Source organism: Neolamprologus multifasciatus, unplaced genomic scaffold (assembly GCF_963576455.1).
Source record: "Neolamprologus multifasciatus unplaced genomic scaffold, fNeoMul1.2 chr03_unloc_1, whole genome shotgun sequence".
Taxonomy (NCBI): Eukaryota; Metazoa; Chordata; class Actinopteri; order Cichliformes; family Cichlidae; genus Neolamprologus; species Neolamprologus multifasciatus.
The window spans coordinates 956,664-976,208 of record NW_028181971.1 but is presented as its reverse complement, the minus strand read 5'-3'; the positions used below and the strand labels follow the sequence as shown (position 1 = coordinate 976,208).

At 39.1% G+C, this 19,545-nt stretch overlaps 1 protein-coding gene and 1 long non-coding RNA gene across 8 annotated transcripts in view; both read right to left on the bottom strand.

The window, feature by feature from the left end:
* LOC146490521 (protein NLRC3-like) overlaps nt 1-19,545 on the bottom strand; it is a 170,905-nt gene that overhangs the window by 44,057 nt on the left and 107,303 nt on the right. The window contains exons 1-5 of one of the 7 annotated variants that reach the window (XR_014872701.1): nt 10,324-10,809; nt 10,141-10,239; nt 9,902-10,000; nt 1,406-1,641; nt 952-990 (exon numbers count right to left, since the gene is read on the bottom strand). Coding sequence is in view for 6 of the 7 variants with exons in the window: in XM_085153059.1 (XP_085009185.1) it covers nt 952-990; nt 1,406-1,641; nt 9,902-10,000; nt 10,141-10,239; nt 10,324-10,412 (562 nt within the window). In the remaining variant the exon portion in view is untranslated. Of the gene's footprint in view, nt 1-951; nt 991-1,405; nt 1,642-9,901; nt 10,001-10,140; nt 10,240-10,323; nt 10,814-19,545 lie in introns of those variants that run through there. The other 6 variants (XM_085153059.1, XM_085153061.1, XM_085153065.1 and 3 more) reach the window with 6 other exon arrangements.
* On the bottom strand, nt 2,474-9,895 carry LOC146490525 (uncharacterized). Its single transcript, XR_014872711.1, has 2 exons — nt 9,609-9,895; nt 2,474-8,186 (listed from the first exon to the last, which is right to left on the bottom strand). It is a non-coding gene; the product is annotated as an uncharacterized LOC146490525 (long non-coding RNA).

The following is a 19,545-nucleotide window of genomic DNA, read 5'->3' as shown; positions in this document are numbered from 1 at the left end:
ATTCATTATATTCTAGTAGAGAAGATAAAGCTGCAGCATTATCACAGCACAGATCCTCCACAGCGTGGCTGGAGGAGAGATTCCATCGCAGACGCACGATATGCACAGATCACATTTATCCATGTAGATAGCATATAATCCACCCACTGTTGTCATCTTCAATGCCCTGTAACAACATGGAGCAGAGCAGCTACCCGAATGCTACTTCAACAGCGGTCGATCATGGAAATATGGTATCTAACCAGATTCTTCCTCTGGATGGCATTACCTTGGCCTCCAGTAACACTGTGAGGAACCTTGGAGTCATTTTTGACCAGGACATGTCCTTCAACGCACATTTTAAACAAATATGTAAGATTGCTTTCTTCCATTTGTGCAACATCTCTAAAGTTAGAAATATCCTGTCTCAGAGTGACGCTGAAAAACTAGTTCATGCATTTATTACTTCCAGGCTGGACGACTGTAATTCATTATTATCAGGATGTCCAGAAAATCCTGCTCCTCACATACAAGGTCTTAAATAATCAGGCCCCATCTTATCTTAATGACCTTGTAGTACCATATCACCCTATTAGAGCACTTCGCTCTCGCTCTGCAGGCCTACTTGTTGTTCCTAGAGTATTTAAAAGTAGAATGGGAGGCAGAGCCTTCAGTTTTCAGGCCCCTCTTCTGTGGAACCAGCTTCCAGTTTGGATTCAGGAGACAGACACTATCTCTACTTTTAAGATTAGGCTTCAAACTTTCCTTTTTGATAAAGCATATAGTTAGGGCTGGACCATGTTGCACTGATTTGGAAAGAGTGAAGGTTTAAATGTTTTATGAAGTCATTGTATAACTTTCCTAAAGCATGATTTGTTTGACTATTTCTGATCAGAGCTCTGATTGGTCAGCTCAGAGTTCATGTGTTTCTGCCTCATCCATGTCTCTTCAGACAGACTGATGAATACTTACCTTCTGATTCTGATGGATGTGATGAGGCTGAGGGAGTTCCTGTTGGAGGAAAGTGCACCTTAAATCATGAGCTTTTTAAAAATGAAAATCAAAACCTGTGTAGATTCAAAATAATGTAAATGTAAATTTGTACTCAAATCAAATCACTTTTATTGTCACATCACATGTACAGGTACACTGGTACAGTACATGCGAGTGAAATTCTTGTGTGCGAGCTTCACAAGCAACAGAGTTGTTCAAAAATACAATAACGTAAAACAAGCAAAATATAAGAATGGCTAAATCTGAAAGTAATAAATATATGTACAATATATAAGAGTATATGCATTACTGGATGTGTATACTCAAAGGTTATTTGAGGAGGAAAGAGAAAACTAAGTTCAATATATACAATAAATTATGAGAATGTTGTGTCTTCCTAACACACTGACTGTTTATTTTTTCTCTGACTGACCTTTTTTCATCTTCTTTGAAATCAACCCCGCCACCTCCATCACATGGTCAGTAGTATATGTTTCCACCATGAGATCCACTGTTCTCGTTCTGCTTGCTTTCTCCAGGCGGCTCTTTTTGATGGGCTTGAAATCACCTCCCTTCTGCAGGTGCCAGTGGAAACGGTCAAGCTCCTCTTCTCCCAAATCATCCAGCATGTCCAGCAGCTGCTCCTTAACAGACGCCTCCATCTTTGACCTGTAAGTCATGAGAGAACATGAATCACAGTCTCACCACACTTTATTTTTTACTTATTTAATATATTTCACAGCAGATTACATGTTTATTCTGGATTATTTAGATTTTACTTATGACTGACTTTTCTGGATGGATTATTCTGTGGTGAGAATAACATCACACACTGAATGGTAAAGAATCAATAATGAATAAAATACAGTAGGGGGCAGTCTTGTGGAGAGCTGGTGTTAAGGCTGAGGAAAGATGAAGCCCCCACTGAACACGGTCTGACAGGGAGTCTCTGATCCAGGAACAATTAGAAAACAACCAGAAAAAATCAACTGAAGTATATGAAAAATATAATATGAAGTCAACACTCAAACTAGTATTTATCAAGATTATACTGGCACCAGTTTGACATGAGGTTTCTAAATCTGCTCTGCAGTCAGGAACATGGTGTCCAGAAGACATTGTCATATAACAGTTCCAATATAATTATCTGATGATGGGATAACTCTGGTCCTTGGAGATATTCTCAGGTTTCTGTTGATCCTAATGAGCTGTTTCTCCTCTATTACAGCAGACAAACATCAGCTGTACTTAAAGGCACTAAGTGCTGCACAGAGGCTGGAGCTGATGCACTCGCTCTACAGAAGCACAGGAGTTTCAAAGTCCAAACTTCTTTCTGCTGGTTTCAGGTGGAAAGTTCTTACTTTCTCACCCTGACTGAACTATTCATCCTCCTCCATCCAGCAACACCTGAGTGGAAGTTCCCACCTACACTGTGTTTGAAGCAAAGCACAAAGGAGATGCCTGCTGGAGCAGCTGGAGTCCTACAGACACAAACACCTCCTACTAGTGATGTTTGATTCGTGAACGAATCGTTCAATACTCGAGAATCACTTTACTGACTCGTGAATCATGATTCACAAGCCCAACTGACTCACTGACTCATCCCTGTTGCTGTTAGCTGTTAAGCAATTTTGATAGGAAATTGCTTAATTTTAGAAATGTTTTTGCTCTTTTTTGCTCTATAAAATAGTTGATTTTTTTAGAATCATTCATCTTAGCAGTGGGATTTACATGAAAAGAGAAACAAATTAAGTTTGAGTGAAAATGTACATTTTTTGCACTCTCTGGTCAACTGACTCAGTGAATCAAATGACTCAAAAAACCCGATTCACTTTGGTGAGTGACTCATTAAAACTCGATTCAGTAAAAAGAATCAAATTTACCATCACTACTCCTACATTCTTTACACCCTGACTGCTGTGTTTGTGGAAACACTCCTACACACACCGCTTCACATATGAACATGTGTGTGAAACAGAGCTGACCTGAAATTAAACATGATTGAGAAGAAACACAAATCATTCATGTGCACATCAACTCAAATCCTCCTTTCCATCATGTGTGCTGTCTGTGGTAATAAGAAAAATAAGAAGTGACAGTTTGTCTCTCTAAGTGTGGTAATGTGGACAGAAAACAAAAGGCAGGTGGACGAGGCAACACAAGGTGTCAAAAGATGTATTCTAAGACACTTCTTCAGCTTCGAATCAGAGAGGAGAAACACACAGTTTTTACTTGCAGCAAGAGCAGTCACAGAACACTCGCACAGAAGTGAGCGCTCCGAGACTCGCGCCCTGCCACTGCCCTGGTCTTTATTTATATACATCGGTGGGTGTGTTTGTTCATTACATTGGGATGTGGTTTCGTATATGTGTGTGTGTGTGGGGGGGGGGCAAAGTGTGACCCCATGAAGACTTCCCTAAACCTGCTGGTCTGGAAGTCCAGCAGTTCATCTAAACAAAAGGCACTTAGAGTAAAACAGATAGAGATACGTTTATCCTATCATAAAACAATAAAAGAAGGTATGCCCCTTTCCCACGCTCCCAGGATGTGGGTGTGGGTGTAAAAGCCAGAGCACTCTGAAGAGGAGTGAACGCACCCCCCTCTTCATGCTACACAGACCTCCTAGGATGAGACATTCTTTCAATATGCCATCAACTATATACTTCTAAACACAAATGATTACAAGCAGTATTCTACCATAAGTAAACTTATATTATTAAAAGATTATACTGACTACTAGGGTACAATTTCCCCTTGACACAAGGATATTGTTTTGATTTTCTGTTGTTGGTTGTTTTTTCCCTAACTGTGAATTTTTGATTTAAAAAGGAGGAGAATTTTAAGAGTTACAGCTCTGTGTTACGTACTCTCTGCCCCAAAAGGTGGAGGTGGCAGAGTTTTATTGGGAGTGGCAAACAGGGACACCATTAGAAATGAGTCTATTAGAGGGACAGCTGAGGTCAAACACACAGACAGTGAGACTGACATATGCTCTTTGAGTTAAGTCTGTGTACAAATAGAAATTGATAACTATTATTTGGTATTATTATATAGGAACATAGCATTTTAGAGTACAAGTAATTATGACTTTTTTACTAATATGATTAAAACCCTTTGAAAATAAATACTACATTCATCTACATTCGTTTTATTAATTTCTAACATGATTCTTCTGTCTCAACATCTCACTTTGCCTTAGACATACCTGATAACTAATATCTAATTATCTGTTAATGTTTTCACTAATTTAATATAATAATTTTATTTGGTCTAATGAAGTCAGCATAAATAAACAATGCAAACACTTGTGTTGTTGTAATTACTTCCTGTTGAAGCAGATTCAATATAACAAACATTTATATTGTTATAACATTTATAACAAAGGATTTTTAAACAGACAGAAGCCAACAGGTTTAATTCAATTCATTACTACATCTATACATCCACCTGCACTGTAATTATAAAGACCTCCAACAGTTGTTGACACTATAACTGCTTATGGTCAAACAGATGTGCAAGTCTGACAGTAGGTGGACCAGCGACCACCCTGCAGTTAGTGAGCAGGAGAGCAGAGGTGATAGTAGGGCTGTGCGATAGGACCAAAGTCTCATATCCCGATATAAGACATCTATCATCCCAATAACGATATAAATCACAGAAATTTAACATTTTCTGTCAATTCTGTGAATCTCGGGGAACTCGAATTGTGTGAAGTGTTTCCAGTGGGGAGTCGTGTACCTGGAATCGAGTGTTTTGACCAATGTATGAAACGATACATTTTTTGACATAAGTATTTGTATTTTCTTCGTGAGTATTTATTACACGGTGTGCTGCGGGGAAAAGCCTGTTCTAACGTTTGAGTCTAAGGTTTATTTTTTAGCACCTGACGGCTCTTTTTTGCTTCTCACCCGTAAACACTCTGCATCCTCTTTCACCGGATTCCGTTTATTTTGAAAAGTCTCAACAGGATCTTGAGCTTTATTGTGAAAGGTTTATGTGCCACACAAACAAGATGACGGCAGAGCCACGCTACCTAATACTATGTGGTACTATGTAGTATGTTGTCTTTCAAGTGTTATACTGTGCTATACTGCCCTTACACTCGTTGTTACCAACAAAAACGCATAAAAACAGGCGCTTGTCCATCCGTAGTGTGGTTATATTAAATATAAGAGAAAGAGAGAACTTTAATAAATTAATATAGCCTCTACAGTGGCTATAATAATTTACCACAACAGTCACTACAGTGATGAAAAAATATTTGTGGCACATTAGTATATGTGAGGGGGCAAACTCCTCAAAATGGGTGGTGACCATGGTGGCCAATAAGAAGTCGGCCACCTTGGATACAACTTTTGTTTTTTCAATAGGAAGAGGGCCATGTGACACATCAACCTTATTGGTAATGTCACAAGAAAAACAATGGCGTGCTTGGTTTCAACGTTTTTTAAAACCCCTAAATTCCTGATCTTCATTCATAGTTGCAGCAGTGTTCATGTGTCATAACAAAGTTTGTTTTAATATAATATTTAATATAATATAATAAGGTCCAACCTTTGCTGCCCAAAAAAGTGCATATGCCGTTCTGAACGGCAAAGTGATTCTTCAATCACTGGTTATTAAGAAGGGTCCCAAGTCCTTCCAGTCACCAACTGGGATTATGCTGACGCCGCAGGGTCCTTTTACAAGTCTGTGAAAGTTAGGGGGTTCCCACCCCTGAACTTATGCACTTCCTAGAAGTCTAACTTCCGTCCTAACTGACATTAATTTGAAACAAAAATCAAAACAGCAGGTTTTAATCGATGTAGGTCCAACCTTATAACCAATAGGGACTTAAGGCCCTCAAAGAAATAACCAATTACCTATTTTACTGTGTTTTCTTAACACACACATTAACTTCTTTTTCTCTTTCACCATGAAATACCATATTTCCTTTAACTCAGTACTGTCATTCTCAAAATGTAATTATTGTTACCCCAAAGATTTACCTTTATTCTCAGAAATTTAGTTTTACCACTACTGAGCCAATTTAATAGTTAAGATCGTCAACTCAGCGAACAGATAATTTAGAATTCATCCAATATGCAAAATTTGTTTTTTTGAACAGGCTTGTGCTTACCTTTAAATCTTTTTAGACCGGTCTTCTGTTCGCCTCATTTTAGATCCAAACTTGGGCCACATTTGTTCTCTCTTTTGCAAAGGAAATGGGGCGGAAATACCAAATATTAAACCCGATTCTTTGATCCCCATGAGAGAACAGAGAAAACCCGACTCAGGACTGGTCAAAACATTTATGATTCTTTATTCAATCATCTTCCGGAAGAGAGAGCCCTGCACAGCCCAAAGCCAGTTGCAGAATCTCTAACATTAGAAGCTAAAAATGTGTCTCATATTGGTGTTATTTTGGTACTTTACACGTCACACATAGTTTTGATAAAAAAAAACTCCTTGTATGTTACTAGTTCCTCTTTTTTTGTGTCTGGTTTCCTGCATTTATTAATATGTTTGTACAGCTCTACACTAACTTCCTGTTTTTCAGTCTGGCTGAGCACTTGGTTTGTGAGTCAAAAATAGCCTTGCTTTACAAGCCTTTATTACTAAAATACATAAAACAATATAATCACAAAATAAGCCCTAAGAATATATATTTATTTCATAACACAGTAAAAGACTGTGTTATGGACAAAAAGACAAAGAGACAAAAACACATACAAAATCCAAAACACGTGCAAAATCCAAAACACGTGCAAAATCCAAAACACATGCAAACTCCAAATCACAACAGAAGTGATCCAGGATGCTAGGGGCAGTGTTGAGCTTTTGTTACCTAGCAACTACAGAAGTACACACAACTACACTTCATAGCTTGGCAGTGGTTTGGATAATTTTGCCGCAGACGGCAGATGCGGAGCGGCCAAAGAGTAAACTTTGAAAATTAAGTACTGAATATTATGTCACTTATTTATGCACAAATGTTTAATAATGAAGAACATTAAAACATTACTGTTGGCCACATGTCGGGAAAGTTATGTGACATCAGCGATGTTTGTACTAACTTGGTTTTAAAGCCTTTACTTCAAAATATACGCCGTTCAATAGTTGACTTTAATCTTACAGAGAATCTGATGATTTCATGGATAATTAAAGTCAGTCATATATCCACAAACACAACAAGCTGAAAGTCAGTGATGCTGCTCGGTTTGCAGTCCTGAATATCACGGCACAAGCAGGATTCACAGCACTGTTAATGTTAGCTCTGTTATATTGCTGCCTCTGTTCGGTGGCGTCGAGCCAAACGGACTTTAACGTGTGTTTGAACGAGCTGACGGTTCACTCGTTAAGCTGAAAGAAAGATGCTTTAATCACAGCAGTCACACATGTGTCCACTGTACCATCTGGGAACTCTTCTTGTTCAGCACTCGTAATAACACAAACACTAAATCCTCCTGTTTGTAGCAGTGTTGTTGGGCTTCATATCTGTACTGAACAGTCATATAAGATTAGCTAGTACAAATAGTACAAATAGTACAAATAGTTAATGTTGTTCATGAGACTAAAGTCAGTGTAAATATGAGATGGCCAATATTATAGTTATTGTGCTAATCATTATAAGTTATTACAGCAGTGAGTTTGAACTCTCAAATCAAATCACTTCTATTGTCACATCACATGTGAGTGAACTCTGTGTCAAATACTGAGCTTCAGTAAAGATACAAGTTGCAGCTGTTTATATGTTATTATATTCATATATTTTCTGTTTTCTATGAACTTTCTTTCATCAGTGATGGAAGTGATGATGTTGCAGAAGCTCAGAGGAAACTTTGAGACTTCATCAAACTGATAAATTCACTCACTGGAAGGTAAAACTGTGATGAACCATCAACTAATGCTCTCAGGAGGCCAAAGGTCCCTGAATGTAACTGTGCAGTAGATTCATCGAGTGTTTGAAACCTGACGACTTCCATATGTTTTCATTCTACACACAAGAAGTCCTTTTCTCATTGGTTTGATTTGAGTTTTCATTTGAGTTTTCTGAGTCTCGTATTTGGAGTCGAGTCTAATCAATGATCTGACAGAAGAACATTAAAAAGGATTTACCAGTGCTGTCAAAATTAACATGTAGGGTTAGGGTTAGGGGCTTCATCTGTTATCATGATTAACATGATAAAAACCTTTAACACGACACATCTGGAGTGCAGAACGACTCAAAATCCCTGAAATGTTTCTATCAACGCACTTCGGGCAGTTTGTCCAAGTAGAGTTACCTTTGCACACGTGCAGATGTGCAGCACATCTGTTAGTGACGGGCAGCTGAACCAATCAGCTCAATATGGAAGATGATAAACGCACACTGACCTCTCGATGGAAAGTTTGAGTATTAAAAAAATAACAAGACGGACCAGCCGACCAACATGAAGGATTCTGCACATTGTGACAGAAGGAATTTTCTTTTCACCGAAGCACTTCCAGCTTAAAATATCACAATAATGCAAAGCACTGATGACACAACTGCCAAGTGGACAAACTGCAGACCTGTTAATATTGTTAATAACATAGTTTTGGTTCCTCGTGTCAAAGACTTGAAGAAGAGTGACAGAGTGTGTTAGACTGCTGCATGATCAGTGCCACCTCCACAGACTTGTGAAGAAAATGATTGTTTGACAGATGGGCTCAGATTCAGGATCAGCTGAGGAGTTTGTGGCTGACAGAATCATGCACGTACAGAGCAGAGCCCATCATTAGCATGCAGGACTGTCCCTGGGGGGGTCGGCTCATTCAGGAGGTTAATCAATGTTTACAGAGTCGTTCAATAAACATGTTAAGTGTGTAAATTTGCCCTTTTCTCTCGAGTCTGTTTGCTCATGAAATGAAATTTGATTAGTTTACATTAAAAATGATATTTAATCGTGATTAATCCAAATTAATCCACAGTAACCCTGTGATGAGTCTGATTAAACATTTTCATTAACAGCAGTAATATAGATTATATATTATTATATGTTAGTGCACACTTACCTTTTAGTATATACGTTTGTTACAAAGTTGTATTTACAGGAGAGAAACTGAGTTAAAGACTGAAGAAAACTATTCAAAGTCTCTTTGAATTGAAGCATTTAACATTCTTTGTGTTTATTCTGCATTTACTTCATTATATGGTGTAAACGTCTGTTACAGGCTTAAACATGAAGTTGAAAAAATGTAACTGCAGCTATTGATCAAGTAATTGTGATTAATCACGATTAATGACAGAAAATTGTGTCATTAATTAGTCATTTTTTAATCTACTGACAGCACTAGTGTTTACTCTTGTGCCTCCAACTGTTTTATGCCCTTTCAACACCTTCATGGTCAAAAGTGTACATGCACAAAATCTACAATAAAATCCTCATGCAGTAATAGGACAGACACACAATCCATTTATCTCTTTGTCTCAAACACACACACGTGTATTCAAAGCCTCGATTTGTTCATATTTCATTTGTGTTTTTATCTTCAGCGTTTTCAGTGTTGGTGCATTTTACACCAAAAATGTTTCCATTGATGAATCAGATTGATTTGAATGTGTTTCACACACATCCATACAAATCACTCCCTGGTGGTCACATGACTCTATAACATAACAGGAGTCATGTGACAAGAGTTTCATGCTGTGGCCTAAAATGTCAAAATGGTTGAATGTGGTGGAGTAAAAATGTGAGATATCAACTACTTTTCTTCAATATGAAATGTTTGCAGGGCCTGACAGGAAGTGGACGGACGCTCTGATCACTTCCTGTTTGCTGAAGTGGGTTTTCAATTGTTTAAAAACCAAAGGCTTGTTTTAAAAGACAGTTTAAATGGGACTGAGGGAACGACGTGTTTGTACTGCAGTTTATATCCAACAACATCAAGCAGTTTAATCAAAGAGTTCATGTTACTAACAGCTCACCTCTCTGCAGCAGACACAGGCTGGACTTTAAAATCAATGGGATGATTTTCAAACCGGTCACTCTGTAAGGACACAGAGGTGGATGGTTTCTGATTGATGCTAAAAGTAAGTGAACATGAAACATGTGTCACATCCAATGTGTCCAATACATTACATAAAAAGTATAAATAAAGTATAAATTGTCAAATAGTAAAAAGCTGATTAAAATTTCAAACATTTTAATACTGACATGAACTTACTTTTCGTCAGATGACTTTTTTCGCCCTAAATTACGAAAGAAACGCTTCACTTGTTTGCTCTTAGAGGACACAGAGCTGGGTGGAGGTCCAGGCTGGTTCCTGTGAATAATGATGGAGCAGTGATGTGAGTGCTGAGCTGTGACATGGAGAAGAGTCATGGACAGTTAGAGATGGTCATCTCACCTCTGAGCTTTGGTCTGGCTCTCATGTTCCCCACACAGAGTGCTTTTAGAGGGAGGGACTCCCTCCTCTCTGTCCTCACACTGATCCATGCTGCTCAATTCACATCAGCTCACACACACTTTCTACCTTCACCTGCAGAGGAAACACAAATCATTCATGTGCACATCAACTGAAATCCTCCTTTCCATCATGTGTGCTGTCCAAATATCAGCTGCTTCTTTCCTGCTTCATCTCAGTGTCAGCTGAATGCAGTCAGACAGCAGTGTGAGGCAGAGGAAGCTGCCATCAGCTGCTCTACTATCAGTCCACTAGATGGAGCCTGAAGCACACACGATGCATTCACTGACACACACTGATTCACTGTGACTGGAAGCTTCAGTCAGTTCAACACGTGTGAACAACATTTTAAACATTTCAGCTGATCCATGATTCAAAGAGGATCAGCAGAGTTAAAGCTTCACACTAATTGTTCCTGCTGAGTTTGCAGAGAACTGCACACACACTGATTTACTGTTTGGGAAACTAGAAAAATGTTCGTCTTGAACTGGCTGCATGATGCAGGGTAGGACCCGAATATAACGGCGAAACATCTTCAAGCAACTTACAGAAGTCCAGATGCTTTTCTTTCCATGCTCCTTAAACTACGATGACCTGGATGACTGAGAACATTCACAGGAAAAATGAAACACACTGAACAAAGAATGCAAGACTTTCACAATAAAACAGCAAACAAAGGAACGCAACACTGACACATGAGCTTTACAGAGGAGTGGAGGAAAGGCAGACGAGAGTGAGCGAGGGAAAGAGGAGACAAGAGTGACATGACAGGCTGAGGAAATATAGAATGGAGCACCAGGCCTCACACAAACACAGACACACACAGAGACACACAGAGACACACAGAGACACACAGAGACACACAGACACACACAGACACACACAGAGACACACAGAGACACACAGACACACACAGAGACACACAGACACACACAGAGACACACAGAGACACACAGACACACACAGACACACACAGAGACACACAGAGACACAGAGGGAATCTAATGATCAAGGAACTAAACAGGAAGTATAAGAAACTCAAAGCAGCATAAATAAGACTGTAAATGAACCAGAACATAAACCATAATACAAAACACAAGAAACCCACAGTTTTGGGTCAAAGGGACCCAGAACCATTAAAGTTCTTTTCTTTGCTCTTCACTGTTTGAGTGCAAACAGACTCCACGTTAAACTATGACAGCAATAACAGATCTGCTGCTGCTGTCAGATCTGTTATTCATTCACTGCTCGCCAGTGTTTCTAATGAGTTTTACTCATCCAGGAGAGTTTAAAGCTTGCACTTACAAGCAATGTTCCCTCTAATTTTTCATGTGTCTGAGCGAACACACAAACTCCCTGAGCGATCCACTGTGAGCAACATTAGACGTGTGCACTGTGGTCACGCCAGCGTCGAATCATCCAAGTTACATGTTTATTAAAATAATCAAATTACTGCATTTCTGTTAGACTACTTTTAATTAGCTGTTTTATCCCACTTACAATGAAAATTTAAAAATAAATCTCATTCATGACCTGTAGGATGTTAACACTATTGGAAGTAAAAATGACTTGAACTCCAATTTTGAAAACACAACTTTCTTTTTTTTTCTTTTTATAAAGCTCTGACTTGTATTATGAGTCTGTGGTCTGGGAGAGAGTTACTGAGTTATGCAAACATAGTTTTTTGCAGCTGTTTACCTAAAATTGCAGCCAAGGCGTTTTTTTAAATAAACATTTTAAACTATTTCCAGAACAATCAGCTGTTCTGCATCAAATCTGATGCCACACAAATTATTTGTGCCACTCCAAAAATAATTTCTGTCACTATGAGATGAAGGAGAACAACAGCCTGATACCTGCAGACCTGACAGCAGCAGATGTGTCACTGCTGTAACACCTGTAACATTCAGCAGTCGCCTCATTGCTCTGACACACAACAACACTATTGACTACACTACACACTAACTACACACTAACTATACACTAACTACACACTGACTACACACTAACTACACACTAACTATACACTAACTACACACTAACTACACACTAACTATACACTAACTACACACTGACTACACACTAACTACACACTAACTATACACTAACTACACACTAACTACACACTAACTATACACTAACTACACACTAACTACACACTAACTACACACTAACTACACACTAACTATACACTAACTACACACTAACTACACACTAACTACACACTAACTACACACTGACTACACACTAACTACACACTAACTATACACTAACTACACACTGACTACACAAGATTTGCTCTAAACATCTCAAATCTCTCACATCCCAAACACGCCGTCACTCCGTTTCTTAACAACTAAATGCCATGTTTTGATTGGTCGACATGGTACATTTTTCGACCAATAGGAAAGGGTGGGGATTTTTGGTGTTGTTTTTGTTCACAGGCTTTCGAGCATTTTCCTTATAAAACGTAGTTTTTACCATTTCTTCCTGCAGTAAATATAAATAACGACAGTATTCAGGAAGAAAAACAAACATTGCAGATATTTTATCATAACTCTGGTTTTACGTGGCCGATCAACACAATTTAAAAACTGGTATAAAGTCCACACTTTGTCCGTCAATTGTTCCGTCTGTCCTGCTCACATCTCCAATGGTTGTACACGATGTCATTAACGTGGCTTCACTCCACATCAGCCGCTTTGCTAAAACACCGGCACATATTTACTTTAATTTCAATTCAGGTTAGATGACTTGATTAGATTCTTTTTGTGTGCGCAACACAGATTTTCTCTGCGCAGAGACCGTGCCAACAGTGCGCAATTGCGCACGTGTGCAGCTTAGAGGGAACATTGCTTACAAGGTGACTACCAATAAAAATGAGTGTGCTTCACTGTCAGAGCTACGGTGATTCAACCAGTAGGTTGAATGACTTGATAATAAAAATATTTGTTTGATGCTTTGCATTGAGGCCCATTGTTGAATTTGCAGGGACACAATAACCTCAGATCAACTGTTCAAACCACTACAGTAGGGAGCCATGTTATGAATAATAAACAAATAATAATACTAATACTAATAATAATAATATTGTTAATTTAAGTAATTGTTTTCGACTGAACATCACATATAATGTAACAAGCAGTAAATTCAGGTTAAGTGCATTATCAGCATTTGGAGGAGCTCCTTATCCTTCTCTTTACTGCTCACCTCTTACAAAGTTTCCACACAGTTTGCTAGCCTCTTTCAGCCTGCTAGCTATGCTAACAAGTCTACTACACACACTTGACTCGGTCACATGGCAGACAGCCGAGATAGCTGCTCTGCTAGCTAAGCTAACTCATGTTAAAGGTCAAAGAAATGAGGTGATGCTGCTGGGAGTTATGTCACAGACTAGCAGAATTTAGTTATTCAGCATAATATTTAATCCTTATTATCTGCTCCTCTCACCTCTGTTTACATTTGAAAAAAAGAACATTTAGCCAACAGTTTATTAGCTTTGGTGAAATTATAAACAGGCATCAGTCACCTATACTGTCCTTTAATGCTAGAGCAGCAGGAACACCAGTTAATCTAAAATCTCCTTTTCTCTCTAAAAAAGTGACAGCAGACTGAGTCAAAGACAGAAACCTTATATAAACACCAAATATTCACTTCCTGATCCAGGATTCAAAGAGGATGTTGAACTTACTCAGCTTCTTCTTCTCATGAACGTCTTCACTCTGCAGCTCTGCTGTCTGGACCAGGTCTGTGTAGAAACAGAGAAAATCCTCTGCTTCTTCTCCGTCAGCAGTCCTCTGTGTCTGCAGACTGCGTCAGATTAAACACTTCACACCAGCAAAGAGTCTGAAGCTCACAGGTCAAAGGTCAGCTGCCACACTGCATATAACAATTCACTTTTGAACAGTAGATAGCCTGTAGGCGTCTCTGCAGTGATAAACAGTTTACACATTAAACACTGAACCATAAAAGAAGCTTAAGCTGCAGCTCACAGGTCAAAGCTCAGCTGCTGCACCCAGTTATGAGTTTAAATAAATCATTAATCATGATCTTTTCCCTCTCAGCACTTTCACTTGGCCTTGGGGTGTTTTGACTGAGCTACACTGTATGTTTCAAATGTTGTAAATAAATTGGGAGTTAGGGCTGGGCAATATGGCCTAAAATCCATATCGCGGTATAATTTGAAGCACGTGCGGTAACGATATATATCGCAATATATTCTTTTCTTCTGTATAATGTATTTTCCACACTATAAGGCTTAAAATCCTTTAATTTTCTCAAAAATCAAGAGTGTGGCTTATGTTTGAATTCTGGTTGTGCTTACTGACCTCGAACCGATTTTGGCGTGCAGAAATCTGTTAAAAAATGTTTTAGTACAAATTTGGTAAGCCGCACTGCTTGATGGATTGTCAGAGCATTACGGCTGCCGTGGTGAGGAGCTTCACGGAGTAATCTGGGTCCAACACTCCATCCGCTTCAGGTCCCAAAGTCAAACGAACACTGAGAGTTAAAAACAGTCTAAATTCTTTCATCTTTAATAAAATCATCAGCGTTGCTGCTATACCAGGTGTAACAATTAAGTTTAACATCCATGAAAACAGAATTTATTAAATTTAACGGAGTTAGAAGTTAACATGAAGTTAGCTCGCTAGTTTCCACCTAAACATTTCATACCATGTTCTGACAGAGATTTATGAAACTAATTCAAACGTACAGCTCTGCTACCACTTCCAACATAAATGAAGACAGAAACTAAACAGCAGTGGCGTTTGTAGGGTTACTGAAGTTGGACTACCTGGTATATAATGATGTGCTACGTGATTGCTAGCGACACAGCTATGTTAGCATAACATTAGTACAGTGAAGCTGGAGGATGAATGCCAACTTTTTTCCACTCGATAAAAGTTAACATGAGGGATTCTGGTGGTCAGGGACAAATGCAATCGCATAGCAGGATGCTGTACACAGGCCAAACTTCAGGCAGGAGAACAACTGAGATTATTCATCCACAATGCGAGGTTAGTTATTAATATACTGCAACAACATGGGAACAGAACAGCTGTGAGAGAATTCAACATTAATGAATCAATGTTACGGAAGTGGAGGAAGCGCAGTTTTTGGCTTTCCCCATATTTCAAAAGTGCTTCATCTCTTTGCTATGACTGTCGCCCGCCATTATTGCAGATGATAATTGTTGTAGCCGCTGCGATGCTTTCGACCAAAAAAGGCGCAGCTTGATGACATCATCAACATGCGCTAACGCAATAGAGCGATATAGTCAGAGGCCCTTTCTCAATTCTAAGTACGCAAGTACGTACTCACATTCTCGGCGAGTACGTATTCGCCGAGACCGCACGGGAGTACGGACTTGCCGAGAATGCGAGCACGGACTCGTGATTTGTACAATTGGAACGCCAGCATGCTTGATGATGTCACAGGTCCGGAGTTTTTACTGCCGTCCCCTCTTAATTTAACTGTGAGTAATATGTTATGAAGCTTAACTTTAATCACAGCCAAACCGGTTTACTCAGGAACAAATAAAACACTGAAATGAACCAAACATTAACATTTAGAAGTGATCTAAGTGACTTATATATCATGTTTAACCTCAGTAGTGAAATCTCTAAACACAATAAAAGACTCACAAGTTCCTGCTCAAAGGTCAGCTGTCTTTAGATCAATCATTAACCTGCAGCAGGTTGTGGCCTGATGTGTTTGTAAGAGTTTCACTTTCAGGAGGAGAAGATTTAAACGAGTCACATAAATGTGAACTACAAAGTCTGTGACACACAATTTATTGCAAACTGCATGAAATCTGACCTGAAGAAATCCAGTCTTCTGCCTGTTGTGGTTGTGACAGCTGCTCATAGGAGAGTTTGTTTGTAGGAGGTGGAGATGTTCTCAGAACGAGTGCGTAATCGTCTCTTTGTGTAGACGCTAAAAGCTGTGATCCAAAACTCTCTGCTCTGAAACTCTTCACTCAGTCCTCACGCTGAGAGTTTAGAGGCTGAACTTCTTGTTCCTCCATAACACTGTTTTCATGAAACAGCAGAAATGAGCTTCTGTTTCTCAGCAGTGCGCACACAGAGAGCCACTCCTCTCTGCTCAGTCTGAACAAATCAAAGTGAAATGTCAGTGAAAACACAGCTGCTGATCAAACTGTGTCAGATTAATGCCTCAATGTTTCACTGTGAGGTTAAAAAATACATAAAAATTATTTAAAGAAGTAGGAGGCAGATTTTCACAATAAGAGCACTTTGTTTTTAATTCAGTTAATGTCAAACTGTCATCAACACCTCTGTGTTGTCTCCGTCTCTGAGCAGATTCAGGCATTACACAAATAATAAAGGCTTTTTATTGCTATTATACTTTTCATTAGTTTCCAGGTTGATGATTATAAACAGAATTATTAAAGTTTTTATCATTTCAGGCTGAAAATCAACATGAATTTGGTTCTAATCAAAGAAGCTCCTTTAATGTGTGTCATTAAAATCCTCACACAGACTTAAAAAGGCCACATTAACATTAAAATAAATGAAAGAAGCTTCAGCTGAGAGCTTCATGCAGTCACCATAAGCAGCTCATAGCAGTCACAGCTCTTTATTACGCAGCTTTGCAGGAATTAAAGTGGCTGAAGTGTTTGTGTGAGAAGCTGCTTTATGGACAGCTGTACACACTTCTTTATTATTTCTTCATAAATCAAACACACAGGTTTGTCTGTAGATGATTTAAAGTGTGTCGTTGTGCAGTTAAAGCTGTTTGTGTGACGCCCTGACCTCCTGTGAATGAAACAGCCAATCAGATCCATCAGAGAGAGAGCAGGAAATCTTGTGTGTTTGTGACAGAACAAGGAAACAGTGATGATGATGAACATAAAGATCCTCTGATGACGTGTTTGTGTTTCCTGTTACAGTAACGCTTGTTCATCTGTTGCTCTCCTACACTTTCCTATAAATAAAGGAGAAAAAGTCCATTTAGTTTCATTTCCTAAAGCTCAGAGTTACACTTCACATTCCTGCTGTCACATCAAAAAGCTTCACTTTGGTCCAACATCTACATGTTAACATGAAACACAGTGAGACTCAGAACATCTGGAACATCTGCACTTTGACCCAAACTGTTATAGCCAGGATATTTTCTACATATTTCTTATGTTGGAACTGTTTGAACTGTAATCATCTGTAAATGGTGTGAGGCACACTGAGGCCACCTACACGGCAGCTGGGGAACAGCAGGGATCTGAAATCATATGAGATGTTAGTGAGTGAGAAGAACAAACGGACTTAAGATGGCTCGAAGTGATCAAAGTTGATCTAAAACAGAATATAAATCCACTGATTCTTTGTAAAGTTCATCTGCTGCTCACATGAATCCATGAAAGATTTATTTCACTGAATGTTTCTTCAAAGCTCATTTCAACCTGTTGAAGTCATGAATGAAAGTGCAGACTGACAGTGGATCACATGATGTTTAAGGTGTGTCATGTGACATGTTCAGTATTGTCACACATGTCTAGATTGTCCCTGATATCATAACTGCTCAAACACTGATGATTATATTTGAAGAATTATTACTGATGGCAGCAAAGTTTGAATGGAGCTCTCTGTCTGTGCTGATTTGTCGCCCTCTGGAGGTCAAAACACAAACTGCATGATGTCACTGTAACCACCACAGTGACAGGAAGTGTTTTTAAATGATGAAATATGTCAGTGATGCTGATAGTGTGTTCATCACAGACGTTCAGGCTTCATGTTGACATGATTCAAAGTGAAAGCAGAGAAACTGGAATGAATCAGGTGTTCTTACCTGGTGTAAATGGCAACACATTAAAGGTGTATAGACAGTAGAGATGTTTTAAAAACCTTTAAGAACAGTTCAGTAGCAGCGCCTCGCTCGTCACTTCTCACGGTAGATGACTTTAAACTATGGCCCGATGTTAGCTACATCCACATTATTAATGACTTGTATTTTCCGAAGGCGTTGTTGGCGAGGAATTGTGTAATTATAAGAGCACCGAGGCGTATAATTACCTGCACAGCAACAACATTGATAAAGTACTGCTCAACAAACAAGACGACTTTATTTTTCTTAAAGCAGCTGTAGAGCCGAGCCAGAGCGCTAATCAAGCTAAACATTTAGCATGGCTAATGCTAAGAGAAAGTGGAGTAGTGGAGACAGTCGGCTGTTCCTGTATCGCCGGATTAGGGAAATCATGTAGTCATGCTGCTGTTCTGTGGAGGGTATTTCACTTATCTGGATATCACAATGTTTAAATGACTGAAACAGAAACACTGGACTGGTCAAAGGCTGACTGGGGAGTCACGCTAATGCCATCTAGCCGAGTATTACATGGAGCACTGTTTACTGTTTACAAGTCAAAGCCACTCGTTAACTTTGTGTGGGCTGTATGCTGCACAATCACAGGTTAAATACACCACTTTATTTGAAGACATATGTAGCACTGCCTCAGTCCTGGATGTTTCCACAGACTCCTCTGTGTACCTAAATAAAAGGTCAAAGGTCAGCAGCTCATGTAGTTGGGACAATTCTTCATTTACAAACAACAGTCGCACAAACTACACAATTATTTTCCTCCAATTAGGACTTTTCACTTGCAGAAATGGTCCTGTGTGATTTCCAGGCTGTGATATAAAAACTAGTTCCTGATGGCAGCGATTCACTCAGTAAACATGTGTTTCCTTCACCAACCTCACACACAGATCCAATAAGATCAGGAAGTGGGCAGTATAGTACAATATGTGTTATTTTGTACTGTACTGCCCAAACTAAAGATCTGCTGAAGTGTTGGAAATGATTCAGATGTTTATTTTGGACGATACAGGAGAAGATCAGACATGAAAGTGGAGATAACACAGAAGACCTGCAGCAAAGGGTCAGAGGTCAGACTGGGCCACTGGATTCAACAATGAGCCAATGATCATCAAGTAGTGACTAAAGCAGAGCCCTGACGTTCTGACATTTATCACACAGTTAGAACAAATGTCTGCTGATGACTTCATCTCATGAAATGACTGATAGATGTCAATTCATTGATCAGCTGAGCTGCTGCTGCTGATCTTCATCGTGCACAGAAACATTCAGCTTGTTTCAATCAGTAAATAACTCCCACTACTCTCAGTTTGAACTGTTCCCACTCAAAATGCT